The sequence below is a fragment of the Arvicanthis niloticus genome, chromosome 9, assembly GCF_011762505.2.
Source record: "Arvicanthis niloticus isolate mArvNil1 chromosome 9, mArvNil1.pat.X, whole genome shotgun sequence".
Taxonomy (NCBI): Eukaryota; Metazoa; Chordata; class Mammalia; order Rodentia; family Muridae; genus Arvicanthis; species Arvicanthis niloticus.
The window spans coordinates 65,133,069-65,154,218 of record NC_047666.1 but is presented as its reverse complement, the minus strand read 5'-3'; the positions used below and the strand labels follow the sequence as shown (position 1 = coordinate 65,154,218).

General features: G+C 45.9%; 1 protein-coding gene across 2 annotated transcripts in view; it reads left to right on the top strand.

The window, feature by feature from the left end:
• Window positions 1–21,150, top strand: part of Prmt8 (protein arginine methyltransferase 8) — an 85,533-nt gene that overhangs the window by 3,932 nt on the left and 60,451 nt on the right. The window contains exon 2 of one of the 2 annotated variants that reach the window (XM_076940613.1): window positions 9,215–9,271. The exons of the other annotated variant lie outside the window; for it this stretch is intronic. Within the exon in view, the coding sequence (XP_076796728.1) occupies window positions 9,215–9,271 (57 nt within the window). The remainder of the gene's footprint in view (window positions 1–9,214; window positions 9,272–21,150) is intronic. 2 annotated transcript variants of the gene reach the window in all.

Here is a 21,150-nt window from a genome sequence, read left to right as displayed (position 1 = left end):
GGATAAAACCCAGGGCTTTGTAACTCTCAGGCAAACAATACCAACTGAGCTACATCTTCAGTGTGGCGCCGGGGGCTTCCTGTGACATCTGTAGAGCCTCCAGTCCCACTCTCTGCAGCCCAGCCTACCCTCAGTGCCCCCAAGGCTGGCCCTTTACATCCATGCTAGGACCCTAGCTTCCAGCAGCTGGCCATGTCTGGTCCAGTCTCACCATCTTTGCATGGCTGGCTTTTGAGAGGTCCAATCTGCTTGTGGTAGGTCAGCTCTGAAAACTCAGGAGCTACCCGTTTCCTCATAGCACAGTAAACAAGGGCCTTGAACACCTGCCCTACGAGAGACTCCAAGGCAGCTGCATTTATGCTGAATACTTTTGTGATCTTCTGTCCGTCTATGATGCTTCTACCCATTCTTCTCTCTGGGGAAGAAAAGTCTTCCTCAACCTGCAAGATTCAAATCAAATGTTGCTTCCTCTGGGCAGCCTTCCCAGATCTCTCATTTAACCTCTCTCCCTAGGGAGAGCAAGCCATGGTTTCTTCTTAGGTATTTGGGCTGCCTGTCTTTGACTTTTCCTATCACAAGATAATCGTCTTTGATAGATGTTTATTTCTCCAATTGAATAGGCATCTTTCTTTCTTTCTTTTCTTTTTTTTTTACTTGTCTTATTTTTAGCACGGTGTCTGCCACGTGGGAAATAATATGTAGATTGAATTGATTTGTACGATTGTAAGACATTTTCAAAGCCTTCTGACTTTCTAGAAATTGTAAGTACCCGTGTTTACTTACCAGGCCAAGGTCACTTGATATGACTGTGAGGGATTAAAGCAGGCAGGTTGTAGGGGCCACGGCAAGACTGAGGCTGTGACAGTTTTACCGAGAGCAATCAGTCGTTTTATACCAGAATATAACGGCAATTTCTAGGATCGATAAGTTGTAGTTGCTAGGATACAATCATGCTTGCAAACTTCTCAGGGTACACAGGATTCATGTCTAAGACCAATTGTCTCGTCAGGCTTCCTTGCTTCCTTGACTTCTTGAGGGAACATACAGAGGAAAACAAAGTGGCCAGAACACTTCACTGACCAAGGAGTGTGTCAGTCTCTCTGGAAGGCACATTGTAGCCCCAAAGCAACGGACCCCGAGTTGAGAAACCTATGCATCTCAAGGCAGCTAGGCCACCATGGTTGCCTGCACCCATCTCTACTCCTATGATGTGCTTGAGCTGGTGCCATCCTTTAAAACTCACAATGGACAGAGATTCTATGGATCCAGATGTTGTAAGTCAGATAAGTGATCGTACAGAGGAAACTGTAGTATTTTATGTGGTATAGGCATCTGGATAATCAGACTACCATCGGGGTATCCCTGAAAGACCTAGGAAGAATTGAGGGGGAAATGTCATACTTACTCCTACCAGTATAATAGCGAAATGAGTGTTAGCTCACATATCATCTACAGTATAGCCAGAAAATAGTGGGGACCAGTGAACGGATCCAGCTACGACAGCAAATACTGCTCAAACCCAAAAGCATTCTGCTATGTTGTGGTTCTCCATGGACCTATTAAATACTTGGTAATCATTGACTCTTGCCATGGGATATTCCTCTAACAGAAGATGAATGTGTTCATCACAAGGTCCTCTTACGAGCCAGTAGGTTAACGAGCCCTTCTCTGTTCTTCTTGCTTTACTGATTCTCTGTGAAAACCTGGTACATTACTAACTGTGGTGACTCCTTGTTTGGGGATCCATCACCCTAAAGGAGGAAACCAGGGATAAAAAAAAAAATAGCTTTAGCAATACTCATTTCAAAGAATGCTTCTTGGAGGTTCTGTTGACTTGCTGACCCAGAAAGAGAATCATCACAGGCTGAGGAAGGCCCAGTGATGACATGGTCTGGGTACCCATGAGTGCTGCTGGGGTTAGGAGTATAACTGAGCTGATTTCCAGAGTGGTGTATATACTTGGAAGGTTAGGCTAATAACTATTAGCTTCAGTGTCAGTTTTGACTGAAGTGCATGGCACCATTATACCAATGAGAAGTGGAGTAAGAGGAGGCAGGGGGCAGTAGCTGTTTATCTGAGGATGGTCTGCCTCTATGTCTCTGAAGAATGTATTCACTACCTGCTCAGGCCCTAGAGTCAGGCTGCTGGCTTTTTAATCCAGTTCTACGACCCTTAGATGTGTTGCTGTGTTGAATCTGTCATGTCAGAAGACTGTTGTGATGATTAAACACATTCAGGCTTGCACGGAGGTTAAGATACTGGCTTGTTCCTGGCCAACACTTGAAGTTTGACTGTTATCCTGCTGGCTTATGAGAATCTCACCAGGAGTTCAGTCTTGGCGGACTCTCTCTCCCTTGCTTCTCTTGTTGAAATGGCCCCCTTTTCATAACCCACATCCGGTTTCCCTTCTTCAGCAAACACTGACTTCAACCCTGAAGTGAGCTCAGGAGAATTAAGAAGATACCCACATGTCCTCCCCTCCACCTCTAGAAAATTTGGCTTTGTAGAGAGTCCTAAATTGGCTTTTGGCTGTCAAAGAGGGTGAAGCACAACACTCCTGTCTCCAGCTCTGGAGTGAGCTTCACTTCCTCCACTTCGCTAACGGCAACGTGAAGTGATTCTCACACACCAGTGTGGAACATGCAAAAAATCTGTAAAAACACTACTTACACCTTGGACTGCACTGTGCCAGCAGGGAAGAAGTGGGCAGCCTGACAATGTGTGAGCTGCCAAGGTAACTGCAAGAGGCTATTGTGTGTAAGAGGCACGGGGGGTTTCATCTGCGCAAACTGAAGCAGTCAATGGATGGACAGGGACCTCCAAAAAGTTGCTTTGCTATTGCTCTTGCCTCTGAATGCTCTTACCCAAGATGCCTAGTGGCCCAGTGTGGGGTTTCTTGTCAAGAGGTTTCAGAGAAAATGGTTTCCTAAATTTGCTAGTTACCTCATTGGTTGAGGAGTGAGTTCTTTCCGGAATCTGAGTCTCTTCTCTTCTAATGGCAGTTACCTTTGTAAAACAAGGTGGTTAGGTTTCTAGCTAAGGGTTTAGCTTCTGCCTCCTATTTTTTTTTTCTTTTTAAGATAGGGTCTTACTATGTACTTCCAGCTAGCCTGGAACTCATTAGGTAGACCAGGCTGGACTTGAAGTCACAGAATCCCAAGTGCTGGGATTAAAAGCATAGGACACCATGCTAAACCTGTTAACTTCTTTTCTAGATTGTATTCAAATCCCACAGCCTCTCTCCCTGCTACTCAGTGATCAGCCTTCTCCCAGGGGCCCTGTAGAAGGGAGAGTGTGAGAAGACTATTCTTTCCTGTATCATCCAACTGGTTGGCTCTTTCACACATTAAATGTCTTTTCACATTTCACTTGTCATTAGAAGTTTCTCGAGCATCATGGCTTTCCCGCATTTGTAATGGGCTGCCCATAAGTAAAGATCCATATCCTTTAAAGTGTTATGTGATGAATACAAACAGTTTAATCTGCCCATTTTTATAATGTCAAAATCTTAAAGTGGAAAGAAACTCAACCTAGACAAAGAGAGAACACTTCCTTGTCATGGTTGGTGGTGAACACTCTTTTAGTCTTAGAGCGATGATGCTTTCAGCCCTTTTAAAGAGAGCATCAGACGTGTGATTCTGACTTTCTGTGTATGTTTTCTGGTATGTTTTGATCCAGAACATCATCCAAAGCTTGAATTTTTTTTTCATAAAGACCTTGGTAATTACTCCATCGTCTCAGATGCCCTATTACACATTCCATCCTACGGGGCACTGTGAAACACATGCTATTCCCATTGTGGCAATTCCTGTGAATGAGATTGTGATGGATTGAGAACCCAAACTTTGACTACCCAGTCATCAAGACCCACATTTTGTCCACTCACGAGTCTGGCAATACATGGTTAAAAACCTAAACAAGAACTGAAAAATGAAGACAAAGGGAGAAATCACTAGGAGAATTAAGACTCTGTGAGCTTGGGAGATGGGAGGGAGGGAGGGATGGAGGGATGGAGGGAGGGAGGGAGGGAGGGAGGGAGGGAGGGAGGGAGAGAGAGAGAGAGAGAGAGAGAGAGAGAGAGAGAGAGCTATCTCTGGCTATTTTCTCTTCTCTAGGTATCCTCCTGTGGTCTCCACCACTGTCTTACTACCTTCACCTCCACAGTCCTCACTAATACCCCGAGGGCAACAAGGATATGTCATAGGTGTGGTGGAGACAACTATCTCCCCTTCCCCTATGCACACATGCAGCTCATCCTGGAGACTGTGTTGATGGACCAGGAAAAAGCACTCCTGTCTACTAAAGCACACCTCAAGGCTGTCATCATTACATCCGGACTCTAAGCTAGCTGCTGCTTAGTAGGGATGCCATGAACACTAGAGAGGGTTTTGTTGTTTGTTTGGTCTTTGAAAGATCTTTTTTGGTTTCACCACATATTTGCATTTTCTAGTGGTGGTGTAGCAGAGTCCCACAAACTGGGCGCCTTAAAACAGAATAAATTTGTTTTTTCACAGTTCTGGAAGCCAGGAGTCTGCAATCCAGATGCCAGTAGAGTTGGTTCAGTCTGGAGGCTTTGGCGAGCATCCTTTCCTGTTCCTTCTCTTTCTCTTAGCTTTGTGGGGTTGCCAAGTGTGCTGGGCATCCTTTGGCTTGTAGACATAGCATTCCAATCTCTGCCTCCATCTTTACAGGGAGGGAGTGTGTGTGTGTGTGTGTGTGTGTGTGTGTAAGTCTTTAAAGGCCATGTGCCATATTGGATTAGCCACCCTTCCCCATTGTATGGGACTTCATCCCATCTTGATCATTTTTGCTACAATGACAATCCCAAATGAGGTCACTGTCTTAGTTAGGATGTCTATGTCTGTGATACAATACCATGATCAAAAGCAACTCGGGGCAGAAAGGGTTTATTTCATCTTAGAAATCCCAAGTCACACTCTATCCATTGAAGGCAGGAACTGAAGCAGAGGCCATAAAGGAACGCTGCTAGTTGGCTCATTCCCCAAGGCTTGCTAAGCTTGCTATCTTACCAAGACCACCTGCCCAAGGGTAGCACCACCCACGGTGAACTGAAACCTCTCATGTCAATCATTAATCAAGAAAATGCTCCACAGACTTGCCTACTGGCAATATGATGGAGGTCTTTTCTCAGTTAAGGTTCCTTCTCCCAGATAACCCTAGCTTATGTTGATAACAAAACAAAGAAACAAGCAGCAAAAAACCCAAGATCATCCAGGACAGTCACAGGCTCACAAATACAAAACATCGTTTGATCAGCCAACATAATACCTTCAGCATAGTAAACCCAAGACCTGGCTGATGAATGCCTGGATGGTTGAATCTCCAAAGCGGCTTATCTTGCCACCCCTCCCCCATCCTCTCCTCCCAGTGATCTCTGTCAGTTCACTTAGCTGCCCACCTCACCCAGGGTCTCTCTTATTGTGTTTTTGGTTTTTTTCCTTGAGTCATAGCAATTCTCACAGGAGCTATCACGTTTATTTAATGTTTATACTTTCATTTCCACTGGGCACAGTAAATGCTATGTGGACTCGGCTTTCCTTAGCAGCAGTACAAAGCAGCTCTTGCCAGTTGCATTCTGTAATTGGGGAAATTGCAACTTGCAAAGGTTGTTTTGGCCAAGAGTGTACAATCTGTGGGAAGACGGGATGTAATGCTTTGAGTTGGGATGTGCTCTGTTTTTGACACAGGTCTCTCTCTGTCTCTCCATCTCTCTCTCTCTCTCTCTCTCTCTCTCTCTCTCTCTCTCTCTCTCTCTCTCTTCACTGTACTTTTGGCACATGTATATGGTGTATGCATGTGTATGTGTCAAGTGTATGTTGCATGTGTGTACACATAGAGACCACTGGGCCCAGTCAGGTGTCTTCATTTATTTTTCTCTACCTTATTTTTTAAAAAAAAAAAAAAAAAAAAAAAACAAAAAACCCTCTCCCTCTAAACCTGGAGCTTGCCAATGCAGCAAGAGCAACGGGCCAGCAAGCCCAGGGATCCTCCTGTCTCCAGTTCCCCTTTCTAACTTGTGTGCTGGGATCCAAATTGAGGTCCTCATCCTTGAGCAACAAAAACTGTACCAATAATGCTATGCCCAACTCTGTTCTCTCTTTTATTCACACTCTTGACCTATATCTTGTCTTGTCTTTTTCCCCCTCCTCCACCAGCTCCTACCCACCAGCTAAATTTGTAGGCTTGGGAAAGAGCTTACAACTGATTGAAATGTGCAGAACCTGTCACTGGACTGGTGGGTTAGCTCCCCAGGGGATTTGTTTTGGATTTGCCAGTAGAGTTATTTTAGTAGCATAGTCGTGAGCTCTCTGAGTTGTCCAGCTACTCCGGACTGCAAGGGTCAGCCTCTCAACACTTACTAAAAGTTAAAGCATGGGCTACTGATTTCTTGGCCTCGAGTGAAGGTTGAAGGCAGGCTCTTGGCCTCTCTGCCTGAGGTATGATCCCATCTGTTTGCCGATTGCCAGCTCTCACAGGTTACCCCCTATGTCCACGCCCAGTGTTCACCTATGACCTATCACAGCATCCCATGAAGCCATTCTGAGTGTTGTGGGCATGATCATACAAATACAGGGTTTTGCATGAGGTTTGTGCTTAGGAGCTCGAGCTATCATTAATCACCTGGGCTTATCTAGTAGATTCTCAAACTGGGAGCAGACAAATAAAGAGCCTTAGCTGGTGACATCATGCAGTCAGGGCAGCAGAGGAAGAGCTGAGCAGCTGAGAAAAGGCTCAAATTCAGATGTTCCAAAGGCAGCTGGAGACGGGACTCCAGAGAGTCTTGTTGCCCTGGGATCCACTGGGTAGGTGATATCAGCCTTGCCACAGCAAGATGGGGATTCTCTGTGACCCACAGGCCAGCCTACTCCACTGGGGGCTCATATTCAGCTCTGGGGTGGGGGTGGGGGTGGGGGTGGGGGTGGGGGTGTCAGCACTCTGGTGTCTGGTAACAGCTACAACAGAAGTCAAATCTCAGCTCCTCCCTGCAAAATCTGGAGGGAATGGAGATGGGACATCAGTCTGCCACACCATGACAAGCCAGAGGAAGTATATAATGCCTCGGGTATCTCTGTACCCTTCCCCAACCTGTCCCCTTAAAAATCAATAAATAAACAAATAAATAGATAAGCAACCCCTACCTGCTAATCACTGTATGAGTGTAGCACTTTTGTGTTCTTAACATCGAGAACTGAGGCATGAGGGGAGGGGAGAGTAACAAGAGAGGGATGTCCTGTCTCACAGGACAGTGTGTATGATTAGTTAGTGAGTTAAGACTCCTCCCCTTTTGACCATAATTCCCATAAGAGAAGATGCTGTGTGCTTGGCCTAACCCAGGCTAGTCTAGTTAAGTAGGACAAAATTGGACTAATGACACTGCAAAGGGAGTGACAATTAGCAAAAATTCATCAATTAGGGCCCCATTTGCCACTGCATTGTGGGAGATAATTTCCTGAGATGAAGCAAAGTGGTAGCCTTTCAAGACTGGGGCTCCCAGAAAATGAAAGACTGGGAATCCCCGCAGATGCGTTCCATTCAAGGATTCCATCTCTCCCTGACAAGCAGTTATGACAGCAATTCTCTGGAGAGGCTTAATCAGAAAATCCACAAGTGATTACAGTCCATCTCAAGTGCAGATAGGATCTTAACTGAGGACTATCCTGTGTTAATATTAACATACATCCGTTCTTTTGCCTAGAGGCACACGGGCAAACTCAGCTATCTGAGGCCTGGCTAGTGGTGAGTGGTGTTACATCCAAGGCTCACACATATGTAACAATCTCTTATTGTTATAATCTCTTTTTATATCCCTTTGCTCAAGTTATAGCTGAGGAATCCAATGTGCAATAGGGTGATTTGGGGCATCAGTTTTGAGCTTTTATCTCGTTTTCATCCCTGTGGGATTATAAAGCACGTTTTATGTGGTAGCCAGAAGCATCACATTTAATAATGACTTTGGACATAAAGAAGCCTGACAAATCTTTTCTCTTTTTCCTTCCTGTTGGAACTTTACTTGGCCAGCTTTTGTTTTCCTGTTAGTGGAAGATTTATAGTTCGGAGTGAGAGCAGTTGCTTCTAAGGTTCAGGGAGAGCTGATACAAATGAGAGAACCCTGGCAGGGTGTGGGAGTGGGGGAGGGGTGCACCTGGGTCTGAGGGGGGTAGGCACAGGACACAGACAAGCTTGCTCACACTCACCCTATGTGACTCCATTTCACACAGTGTTCGAGGGCAGTGTGAATCGCTGGGGAGAGCCTCTGAGAATAGAGGCGTTGTCTGATGTCTCAGCATGGGGGAGTATGTTGCATTCGGGCATGGTTAGAGTAGGCTGGTGAATTAGTTATCTTTCCTGTCGCTGTGATAAAAATACCGGACAAAAGCAATTTAAGGCAGGAAGGTTTTATTCTGGTTCACAGTGGTTATTTTGGCTCACAGTTTGCGGGTACAGCCTGCCATGGCATTGGGGGAAGGAGAAGAGAAGGGGGCAGGGAAGGAAAGAATTTGAGGCAGCTGGTCCCACTGTGTCCCCAGTCAGGAAAGAGAGCTGGATGCTGGTGTTCTGTCTGCTTTCTCCTTTTTATTCATCCCATGTCCCCAACCCATGGGACACTGCCACCCATATTTAAACCAATCTAGAAACTTAAGACCCTCCCAGTGGTGTTTTAGGTATTTCTAGACTCTGTCAAGTTGACAGTCAAGGTGAACTGTCACAGGCAGCTGTAAGAACAGTCTCATGGAAAGAGAACTGAGTTTGGGGTTGGAAAGGCCTTGCAGCTTCAAACCTACATTGTGTGTCATAAGGTACAATGGTCTTCATAAGGGCTGGGGTCTGGGCTTTCTCCAGGTGATCTCATCCTTGCTCCTAGCTTCTCCTGGGTTTGCATGTGGTTAGAGTGCAGAGGTTCGTGCATTTGGAAGCTTTGTCCTCAAAATGGTGGGAACGGAGGAGAGGTGGGGTTGAGGAGTAAAGATGATCAAATCACATGATAGATGTGAAAGACATTATCTTCGTGAAACCCGTCTCTATGTGACAGTTACAGAAACAGAGAGGTGGGGCAGAGTGGGAGGTACCTGAGTCTCCTAGGAAGTACTCTCAGCAGACTAGGGAACTATGGTCCCGTTCTGTTTCCTGATTTGAGATGAAATGGTTCACTTCTATGTGTACTATGACCATAATTTGTTTCTTCCCTCATTAGAAGCCAAGCCAGTGCAGCAGCCAACCTCAAACTCTGAAGCTTGAAACCATAAGCCATGTAAGTCCCTTTTCATGAGTAGCTTGTCTCGGGTGTTTTGTTATAGTACTGCAAAGCTGACTTCTGCCGCTTCCTTTCTGGTTCATCTGCAGCTGCTTCTCAACCTCAGAGCTGCATCTGAGTTTTCTCCTCTGAGGTCACCCATATGTCTGACACTGACAGGATCTTTCCATCAGATGTCTTATTGGAACCCCAAATTCCTCAAGGATTTATGTCTGGTCTTCCTTTCTTCCCTCTAACTCACTTCCTTGTGCTCTGTGTGTCCTCATCTTACTGAGTATTAAGTCACCAAACCTAGAAACCTAGTCTCTTCTCCTTCCTTTCTCTCCAACAAGGCCTGAAGATTCTGCTTAAGAGTCTTTTGTATGCATGTGCACGTGTGTGTGTACATTCCCACATACATGTCTGTGTACATGTATATACATGCATGTGTATATGGGTGTGCATGTGTATACATGCATGTGTGTGTGTTTCATAGATATGTGTGGTATGTACTCATGAATATGCAGAGGCCAGAGCAAGACAGATCATGGAGTGTCTTCCGCTGTCCTTTTCTGCCTTATTGCCTGGAAGTGAGGCCTCTCACTGCACTGGAGGCTCACTGGCTAAGGCAGTAGTCAGTCAAGCTCTCAGGATCCCTTCCTACCCACTCCCAGTGTTAGAGTCACAGGCATGCTCAGTCATGCTTCCCTTTTTATATGGTGCTAGGGTGCTAGGGATTTGAACTCAGGTCCTTGTGCTTGCATAGGAACTGCTTTTTACCCATCTTGTCATCAACCGAGCCCCATTTAGGCTTCTTAGGTACATGTTGCCCTGCAGTCACACGACTGTCCTCCACGTTCCAGGAAAACTGTCAAGACATAAGAGTCAGCAAGGGCCAGGGCCTTGTCTGTGTGACTGAGACCCCCTTGCCCTTTGGCCACAACAAGAGGCAGTAGAGAAAGCCAGAGAGGCCCTGAAAAAACCTGGATGGAAGCAAGGGGCTAAGAGCTTCAATCTACCAGTATGTTTCCGCTGCTTGGTCTATCATCCCTGGCCATCTTGGGTCAAGAGATGTGCATTTTTCTGAGACTCTGCACAGGGAAGTGGATGTGATGCCCCGCATTGGTCACTGTCCTTGTCAGTCTAACTTATACAGCTTAAGGGAGGAAACATTTGCTTCAGAGGGTGCCACGTACAATGGCGAGGAAAGAAGGATGGACTAGTTCTGTGCTCGTGGGAGCTTGTAGGCAAGATGCTCTCACATCATGGCTGAATTAGGAAGCAGAGAAAACCAGCCCAGAATACAACCTTCAAGGTATACATACCACCAGCAACACACTTCCACCAAATAGGGCCTGTATCCCAAAGGTCCCTTAACCCCTCAAAATAGTACAACCAGTTGGGGATCAAGTGTTCAAACACATGAGCCTGTAGGGAACATTTCATACAGACACCATCAGACTTTGTTTCTACTCTGGTCCAGACTTCTTTGATGCACACCTGCTCTTGGTTCCGTATTGCTTTTGACTCTTTTATCTGCACAGTTAAAAATAGATCCTCACTACTCTCCCATGTAAAGAAACCCAAACTGCGTGGGCAGCTAGCACTGCAGGGCACTGTGATTTCTGCCGCAGGCCACTCTGGTGGTTTGTCTCGTAGGCTCTGTTGAGCCTGCACCCTGCTATACTGTAGGCCATATGATCAGGTGAGGCCACTGGGGACCTGTCCTGAGCCCCAAGGATGAACTGCCTCCACTTCCCAGTTCATTCACTCCAGTGATTCGGTACCTTATACTATAATCAAAGCAGAGAACCAATTAAAAGGCAGAAACCTTGCTCTGGTGGTCTGGATTCTGTTGTTGGAGGCTATCAGACAGGGAGGATGGCGGCTTCTCTGTGAAAAGCAGGCACGGTGGTTCCTATCCACCCTGCTTTATGGAGTGACCCTTTAATAACCAGGGACAATGGCATCAAAACATTTGGAAAGTGTGCTGTCGTGGGAGACCACTGTCAGCCAGCCCATTAAGCCTTAGGGGGAATTAAATAATTTTAGAATGAGGTTCACAGTTCTCAAAAACTGGAGTTAGATTCCCACTCAACAACTGCTTACTCTCTGGCAGGCCTTTGCAGAGACTATGTTTGTCTCTGAAGCCAAGAGTCATGGTGTCTGAGGTTTTCAGCTGGCCTGCCATCAGAATTCTGATGCTAGCCCAGTACCCAGTAGAGCATGTGTCCTCTGTACTGGTTAAGTCCCCTTACGTTTTGGTAAGTGAAGAAACTTTAGATTCTTTAGATCTGCTTAACATCTTACCCAAGAGCAAGGGATGGTTCCCATGGTTTTTGGAGATTCTTTTTGAAGTTTCCATGTACAGTTTTCAGAGACTCCAACTAAACTCCAATAGAGCAGCCATCTCTTCATGGTGCAGTCTATCAGATCGGCTGTGTGTACTTCATTGTTCCCAGACTTCTTTGGAGATCCAGCTCTGAGCTTCTTGTATGTCATTTCCCCACTACTGGCCTCCTTCAAGCATTCTGACAAAGGGAGCCAGAATCTAAAGAAAGAGGGCATCAAATGCCAGCAGCTTTGGGAATATGTTTAATAATGGCGGTGAATTCAGTCCCGGGCCTGGCTCAGGCAGACCCGTGCCCTACTGTCCACCTTCAAAAGGCTTTTATTCCATCCAGCTTTAGATAATGAATAAGGCACTGTGGTCTGTCCTCTAAGGAGCCTAAAGTGACTTAGTGGATCTTGGGAATCTTTCTCCAGCCTCAGCCCAGAAGGACAAAGAGGATCTGGACAGAGACGGGGACAGGGTGGCTGTGACTGCCCCTTGATGACAAATTGCTCTGTCTGAGTCAGAGAGTTGGCTTTGGGGTCGTGTGTCAGGTGTTGTGTTCCTCTTAGAGGCCCTTCAACTCACTCTACCTTACTGAGCCCTGCAAGGAGAAGCTAGCTTGTCCCTTTCTGAGGACCAAAGAGGGTAGTACCTGGTTGGCTTAGTGTTGGAGCTAGCTGTGGCCCCAGGACCTTCATGGCTCATCTTGACAGAACTGACAGGAATGCCAGGGAACAGCCTGGTGCTGGCTGCTGCTGCAGCAGAGTAGGGGGTGGGGTGGGATGGGAGTAGCTGGGTAGCCAGTGGAGACTTTCTGACTACATAGTTTTCACTGAAGGAAATGAAGCAGACGGGTCATCTTAAGTCTGCTCCTCCATTTCACCCTTCATCTGTCACCAGGACATTCTGTCAAACTTCCGGTGGAGAGCTGGCCCCCGATTGTCTAGGTCTGCTCTGGGGTTGGGGCAGCATCAGGGAGGGAAGAGAGTATAGCCAACTGTATAGCCCTTTATCCCTTCTCTGCATGGTCTCTACAGACCAACCAAGGCTCCTTTTATGAACTGAAGTTGTCATATAGCTCTTTCCCCAAGGAACGTGGGCTCTGAGTTCCAGCAACCTCTCTCTTCTCACCTGAGACCTAGGAGTCATTGTGGAGCGCCTACAGCTCCAGCTTCCATTAAGCCATGTTCACAAGCAGGAATAATGAGTCTCATTCACGTAGCACACTCTGGGCTGGGAGCAGGCACCTTTCCAAGCACCTGGTAGGGATCATGCAGTTTAAATCTTAAATGATCCCGTGAATGGATATGCATCCTAACTGCAGTTTATAGATGAGGATGAAGCTGTGACCCAGATAGACTTCAGGCAATTTCCCAAGATCTAGCAGTCACTTAGCTGGTTTCAAGAGAACCAGTCACCTTCTAGAATCAGCATGGCCCCTGGTTGCTCTGGATTCTCCTGTGTCAGTCACAACAACATTTTCTGGAGCTTTAAAAAAGAAAAAAAGTCTCCCTAGAAAAGACCAACTGGATTCAAACGCTCTAGAGGTGGGGTCAGTCATCTACTAGGTGGTTCTCATGGCCACTTGATGACCAGCTTACAACAGTGAACTATGATCTACCAGCATCTATCACGGCTCCATTATCCACTGCTCAGGACCTATACCATTCTCTAGCCTACTTAAGGGAACAGGTCATCCAAAGGTCACTCATTGTCCTTGGCCTTGGCAGTTTCTTGAAGCTTGTGTTCATCCAGAAGCCTGGGCTGTTTCTCTGGCTGGTTTCTTAGAACTGTGTACCTATTTTTCCTAGATTTGTCTTTTATTGCTTTTCTCCCTAAATATGAATGCAGTGGTGGTAGATAATGGGAACGCCTGGGAAGAGGGGCAAGCCTGCTCATACACACATGTTTTATTTGGCTTCATGGAGGCTACCATTGAGAAGTCAACAGGTGTGTGCCCAGAGGATAAAATCATGGGTCATTGCCCACGGCATAGAGGAAGGGCCCATTTTCCCATCTCTCTGCTTACCAAAGGTGGAGGATGTCACCTCCCCTTCTCACCACACTCATGTAGCCCTTGGAAATGCTTGCTTGATCTTTAGGCTTAACCGTAGCTAACCTAGTCCCCCTATGTTAATAGATAGACATCTAAGACCAGAGAGAAGGAAGGCAGATTCCAGGGCACACGTAGAGTTAAGCTGCCAAACTGGCCCACTACCATCTTTGAGGCTGAGGATCTCTGTGACACTGAGCCCCCTAGAATAGCCCAAGTAGACGCTGTTAAGATCTACTTAGGAGCCTAACTAAAGAGCAGTTTTCTCATGGTTGTGGGGATGGGCTGTGAGTGCTGACTTATGTACAGGGTCAAAATTTTGTGTCCAGTTAGGAGAGCAGGAAGGTACTTAATGAAGAACTCCGAACACTAGCTCGTGGGGTATAAAGGGAACCTTGGCTGGGCAGTGATCCGGGAGGGGCTGTCATCATTGGCCACTTATGCCTGTGACCTTTGAATGGCACTGGCTCTCGAGTCTCAGTCAAACTATGGAAGGTGGTTTTTTAAGGCTGGAGCTTAAGGTTTATCGTTTAACTCTACGGCCTTGAGTTAGCTAGTTATTTTCTCTGGCTCTCATTCCCCCTCTTCTTCCTTCAAAAGATCTGTGTGAGGGTCAGAGGAAGGAACACCAACAAAGCCTTTAGCACCAGGGCTGCTCAGCGAAGGGTGGCTGCCATTCTGGTTGTGATGGCGACGGTTGCTCAGGGTTGCTAAATGCTTGCCTCTTATATGAAACTCGAAAAGCAGATCCAGGTTGCAAGCTAAAATTAAGCTCAAAGAAAGCAAAGAGCAGAATCTCAGCCCTGGCTCTCTGGGAGGATGCCTAAGGAATGAGAGAGGGTGTGGTAGGTTCTGAAGAAGAGGGATTGGAAGTGAAGTTGATTAGCTTCTGTCACCTCATCAGGGCTATTTGTCCACCCATCCATTTGTGCACTCAACAAGTGGAATTTTCTGGTGCTTGTCCCATGCCATTTCTGAGGATGAGGGGATGTGATCAAAACTAAGACATGGCCCTATCCCCCAAGTAAGTGTGCGCGCGCGTGTGTGTGTGTGTGTGTGTGTGTATGTGAGATTGTGTATGTGTGAGAGAGTAAGTGTGAGAGTATGTGTGAGTGTGTGAGTGTGTGTATGACTATGTAAGTGTGTGTGAGAGTGAGTGTGAGAAAGTATGTGTAAAAGGGCATGTTTGTGTTAGAGGGTTATGTGGTGTGTAAGAGTGTTAGTGCATGAATATATGAGTGTGTGTATGAGTATGCATGACTGTATGTAAGAGTGTGTGGGGGAGTGTGTGTGAGAGTGAGTGTGTGTGTGTGTGTGTGTGTGTGTGTGTGTGATGCACATGCATGTGTTTGAGATAGGTTTATTATTTCATCCAGGCTGACCTGGAACTTACTCTGCAATCCAGGCTGGCTTCAAACTCAGGGCAATTCTCCTGCCTCAGTCTTCTAAGTTCTGGGATTACAGACATGTGCTACCATGTTCTTGCCATTTTGAGACACATAAAAGCCACAGCAAGCCTTTCTCAGATTGACTGTGGTCAGTTGGGAAAGGAAATGTCACAATGTTTGTTCTCCCTTGTGTGTGTGTGTGTGTGTGGGGGAATAGTGACATACACAGAAGTGGCCCCATTATATTTAACTAACCTCCTTGAAAACTCAGCAAGGGTGCCCATGAGTGAGTAGAGCAGGTAAGTGGACAGACAGCAGAGAGGGAGAAGGTGGAGGCTGTAGGCAGAGGAAGGTGCAGAGGCCACAAGGCCTGTCAGGGTCTTGAGGATATGTGGTAAAGGCCAGTGGAACTGGAACAAAATTTGAGAAGGGACTAAGCCCAAGAAAGAAGTCAACTTAAAATCCTCACTAATGAGCTTAAATATTGTCCATGGGTTCTTATGACTCCAGCTTCATCTCTGTCCTCATAGCTGTGTCTGCTAGGTGGGGCAGGGCTCAGTCCAGCTTGGGCATGGAAGAGGGTCCTCTGTCCCAACTGAGGCTGAGAATGTATCTCTAGGATTCTCAGCTCCTCTCTGTACCATCTCCCTTGGCAATCTGCTAGGGGATCCCCTATCCATTCACGTACCTAACAGGGGTTTAACATCTACTCTGTATGAGGCAGTGTGCAAATACAGAAGAGCCCAGTAGCGCCAGCACAGAACTTTTACTTTATGAGGGAGACAAGTGCATGAAATAGAGTCAGGAGCCAAAGGGAGCTTTGAGGAAAACGGAGCCCGAGAGGGAGGCAGGGGAGATGGAGGTGGTAGTGTTTGCAGGCAGGCCTGCTTGGAGACAGTGCTCAGAGAGGCTGCATCTGAACAGGCACCCAAGTGGGAAGAGATGTGAACTCTTCAGTGTGTGAACAGTAGCTGTTGCTCAGCCCCTGGATGAGGAGGTGTCTGTAGTGTGTGCGACGCAGGTAGGCCAGGGTAACAAAGGCCAGATAGCCTCAAGGGGTGCAGAAGAGGCAGCACCTAAGGTTTTGTAGAGGATACAGGAGTTTGGGTGCGCATATAGGGCCTCAGCACTCCAAGGTTTGTCCCTGGCACTTCTGACCTAGGCCCTCTCAGTTCCAGCTTCACTCTACTTCCTACGACTACTGTCCTGACATTGAACATCTGAGCTATTCCTCCGGAAAACAGTCTTTGAAATTGGTCCCTCTTCTCCCTGCTCCTTTCAGAAGAGGACTGATAAGTGAGTTCACCCTAAGTTCACCTTAACTGGGGAGTTTGAAAGTGACCGAAACGGCGCTGTGATCTCCAGCTTCCCATCTGAGGCTGGCTTATTTGAGTCTTTAAGCCATCATAATAATGGGATTGTTCTATTTTTCCTTGTTATTCCATCAGACTTTGTCTCTAAACCTTTCTGTTTTGGTGATGTGCAAGCAGCCACAGCATTTACCATCTTAACCTTGCGTGGGGCACAGCATCACCAAGCCCGCTCAGATTGCTGTGTAGTTCTGTCCTCACTGACAGCTTTCCCTGAGCTTTCTTCATCTTGCAAAGCAGAAACATTATACCCCTGACACCACACCTCTCCCACTTCTGCCCAGCGTCTGGCAGCCACCGTCCTTCTGTCTGTCTTAATAGTATTGATTGCTCCAAGGACCCAGACCAGTGGACTGGTACAGAGTTTGGTGTTTGTGACTGTCTTAGTTGACAGACCTCAGTGTGCTCAAAATTCCTCTATGTTGTGGCATGCATTGAGGTTCCCTTTCTGACTTTCCTGCTTTCGCTTTTGATGGTGCTGGAGATTAGAACTCAGGGCATTCCCCAAGCCAGGTGAGCCCTCTGCTATGTAGCCACGCCCCTGGACAAAATTCCCTCCCTTTGAAAAGCCAAATAACATTCCACTGAATGTGTGCACCAGCAGGCTCTTGGTTGCCTTTCGTAGTTTAGCCATTGTGAATGATACTAAAGTGAACATGGATGCACAGATATCTCATTCAGAACCAGCTTTCAGTTATTCTGAGTGCACGCCTAGAAATGAATCACTGCATAATACATAGTTCTATTTTTAATTTTTTTTTGAGGACCCACTATACTGTTCTCCATGGTAGCGAGACCATCTCCCTTCCTCACCAGCAGCACACAAGAATTTCTTGCCAGTTCGTCATAGCTTGCTGTCTTCAGTGTGAGGGTAACTCACTGCAGTTTATTTTGCCAGTGCTGGGGGTCCATCCTGGTGAACCCCAGAACCTCGCTCATGCCGTTTAAGGGCTTGACCCTTGAGCTGCAGCCCCTGCTGCATTTTGATTCACTTTCACTTAGATGATCATGTCAGGTTTTCCTTGATCTTTTGCAACATTTTTAAAGATAGATGAATGTATAAACTTGCTATATCCTCTTGGTAAACTAGTCGTTGTGAAATAATTTTCTTTCCTCCAGATGTTATTTGCTCTCAAGTATGTGTTACTGTTAGCATGGTCACTGAGCTCTCCTCTCCCTGGCATAACTTCCTCATCCCTTCACTTTGAACTTTTTTTTTTATATTAAAATTCATCTCCAACAGGGAAGTACTTGGTTGTTTTTTAAAATCCATTATGACAACCTCTGCCTTTTAATAGAGCTGTTTCAACCATTAATGTTTAGTGTAATTGTTGACACAATTAGGCTTAAGTTTTTACCTTGCTATTTGTTTCTTTGTCACTATTCTTTGTTACTCCAATTCTCCCTTATCTGCCTTTTGGGGAGACTATCTATGTAATCTATCTATCTACTTTCATACAGTGGTTGTTTCGGGTTCACAGTTGCCTTAGAGTTTCTATTGATGTTGTAAAACACCATGATCAAAAAAAAACTTAGGGGAGGAAGTTTATTTTAGTTTACACTAAATACAGGTCACATTCGTCACTAAGGAAAGTCAGGGCAGGAACCTGAAAGCAGAAACTGAAGCAGAGGGCACAGAGAAAAACTTCTTACTGGCTTGCAGGGACAGATATATATATATATATATATATATCTCCCAGGTTATCTGGCCCAGGGTTGGCACCACCTACAACAGGCAGGACCTTCCCACATTATTCATAAATCAAGAAAATGTCCTCCATTGGCTTGCCTCCACGGCAGTTTCATGGAGACATTTTCTCAATTGTGGTTCCCTTTTCTCAGATAATTACCACTGTGTCAAGTTGACAAAGACAACAAGGACAGTTGTCCCCTTGTCAACCTGACACACAAGCACACCACTGTTCAGCCATAACCTTTCCTTTCTTGTTTGTCTCTAAGATCTCATATGCTAATACTACTATCACAATATAAAACATTCTGATTGTAAAGTCTGAAAGTCTTTAAATTTTCAACACTTAAAAATCTTGAAAGTCTGAAGTTGTTTTAAAACTTCCAAAGTCTCAAAGTTCAAAGCCTTTCTAAAATAATATCTAAAGTCTCTGAAATATCCAAAGTTTCCTCTTAAACTCCTTAAAAATTCAGTCTCTCTAAAATGTAAAGCTTCTTGACTCCTAGAAAAATCAACTAAGTTACACACTTTCTTGCGCCAAGAGGGAGTAACCAGGGCACAGTCACAATGAAATCAAAGCAAACCCAAACTTTACCAGTGCAAAACTCAGCATCTGACTTCTGGAACCTACTCATGATCCTCCAGGCTCTGAAGGGCTTAGACTGTGCCTCTTCTCCAGCTCTGTCATCCATAGCACACATAACTCAGAGGCTCGGAACAGCCCCACCTCACCCCCTGCTGCTGTCCTGGAGGTTGTCTCCGCTGTTCCTTTCCTAGTAGATTCTACTAGGTTCTCTTCAGGGACTCCAACCCTGCTACAGTCTCTCTCCATGACTCTTTCAATCCTAAGCTTTCAACTGATGAAGGCTGCCCCTTCGTCAATGGCCTCTCACAGTGCTAAGCCTCATCTGCTCTCCATGACCTCTTCATGCCACCAAAATCATTCCTGCTTGAAAGACTCTTATACATGACCAAGTTCAACTGTCTCTATGAAATGCAGCCTTGGTCCCCTCTGGGACATAACTTCTGTGTGCTTAACCTGAGGAAACCTTCTCAGATTTCACTCCAACAATGCTGGTCTCTTCTGAATCACTGCCAGCTTCTCAACACTGGCTAACCAGCATCAATCATTCCCAGTAAATCACGTTTTGATTCTGTGGTGCTGGTCTCTTGTTAATCACTGCTGATTCTTCAGCCCCAGCTGACTAGGATTACAAATTCTTAATAAAAAAAAATCACATGAACCAGAGCTGGAGAATTGGCTCAGAGGTTAAGAACACTTGTTCCTTCTGCAGAGGACCTGGGTTCAATTCCTAGCACCTGCATGGTAGCACCTCATGATCATCTGTAACATCAGTTACTGGAGAATTAGACACTGTTGTCTGACACCTAAGGGCACCAGGCATGTATGTGTCTCATAGACGAACATGCAAGCAATACACACAAATATAAAATAAGTAAATCTAAGCAATAAAAACTAAAAACAAATCATATTATCAGTCCCAGTAGATTCTTGAGGTTGCCCATCAATCGAAGAACTCTCAAATGTCTTTCAGAGACTCTCTAAGCCTTGGTTGGCTCATGTGACGCGCCGAGCTTCCGACCAGCAGGAAGAAAGACATGCACAACAGTTCCTTCCAACAGCAATTTACTCAGGCCTTGAAAGAAATGGGTGAGCCCCGGGGCGATCTGATGGCTCTCTCCTCCTCCTAGGGTGAGCCTTATATCCCTGAAATGACGTCCCAGCACGCCACATCACGCCACTGCAAGCCATAGGCTTGGGCCTAGCAACGTCAGGTCAGGCGATTGCTAAGTCCTCCCATCTCTCTGCCCAGCCAGGAGTTGTACTGCTCTGGCGCATCCGACAGGTGCCATCTTTAGGGCGTGCGGTGTTGGTGTGGCTCTCCACAGTTCCCCCTTTTTTATTTTGTTGCAGACACAGTACGATCAAGCAAGACTCTTCATTAGGAGTCCAGCGATCAAGAACTGGCAAGCAAAAAATAAGTACCACACTCTCCTGGGTGCAATGGGTTAAACCCTCCAGTGTGCAAGAGCTGTGGCACCAAATGTATCGGAACACCCTTCCCTGTGCAATGGACCTCAAAAGTCCTAGGGGTGCAAGGGCTGTTCCGACAAATACTGGGAATGTTTAAAGCTTAACACCGGCCAACCACGCCTGTGGTGACACTCCTTCATCAAGGGCATTGAGAGCTCGGACTACCAAGGCCATATCCCTACGTCTGGCTCTCACCATACGGCATATGCAGAGCAGACACAACTCACTGGTTGCCATTAGGACAAAAGCCAGCACCCCTATTCTCGCCCATTCCTTCAAATGATAAACTGCTTGAAGGATCCACGAGGATAGTCCGGATGCCAGTGACATATCAACTCGGGTAGAATTAATGATGGTCTTGCATCGGGGAGTCAAACCCTCGGGATCAATTGCCTGCTGGCTGTTGAGACAGAGCTTTAGACAAGTTAGCTGCTCGAGAGATATTATCATAAGGGATTGCAGTAACACACAAACCACTCAGTTTCCTGCACTAAATCAACTCTTTGATTCCAAAGCTTGAGCCACAGTAGATGAACAACAATGGAATTTAAAAAAAGTGAAAGAGAAAGGTTGGATTGAAAATTAAAATGTTTAAGTCAACATTGATTTCCCGCCCCCGACAAGGATATTTCAACTATTACCCAAAAGTTTGGTGGCACATTCTTTAGTAGGTCCTTAAGGCAATATATTTAAAACTAATTTACAATTTGACTTGATGTTAGCTATTTTAAAACATCACCTCAAAATAGATGCTCAAAATAATGCCCTCATAAGCCTTTTGAAAATGTTCAGATGTTTCATAAAAAATAATGGCGACTTTATTACAGCAGTGCTCATTAGCACCACTGCTGTTAAAGGCCTACCAAGTTTCCATCAAAGACACCTATTTCTTAAGAGCTCACCACAGAAGATCACATTGGCTTAACCAGTTCAGTAGTGCACAAAAAGGCAGTCTTATCATAGGTTGCTGGTGCTTTTTTTTTTCTTGTACTACATTATCAAAAA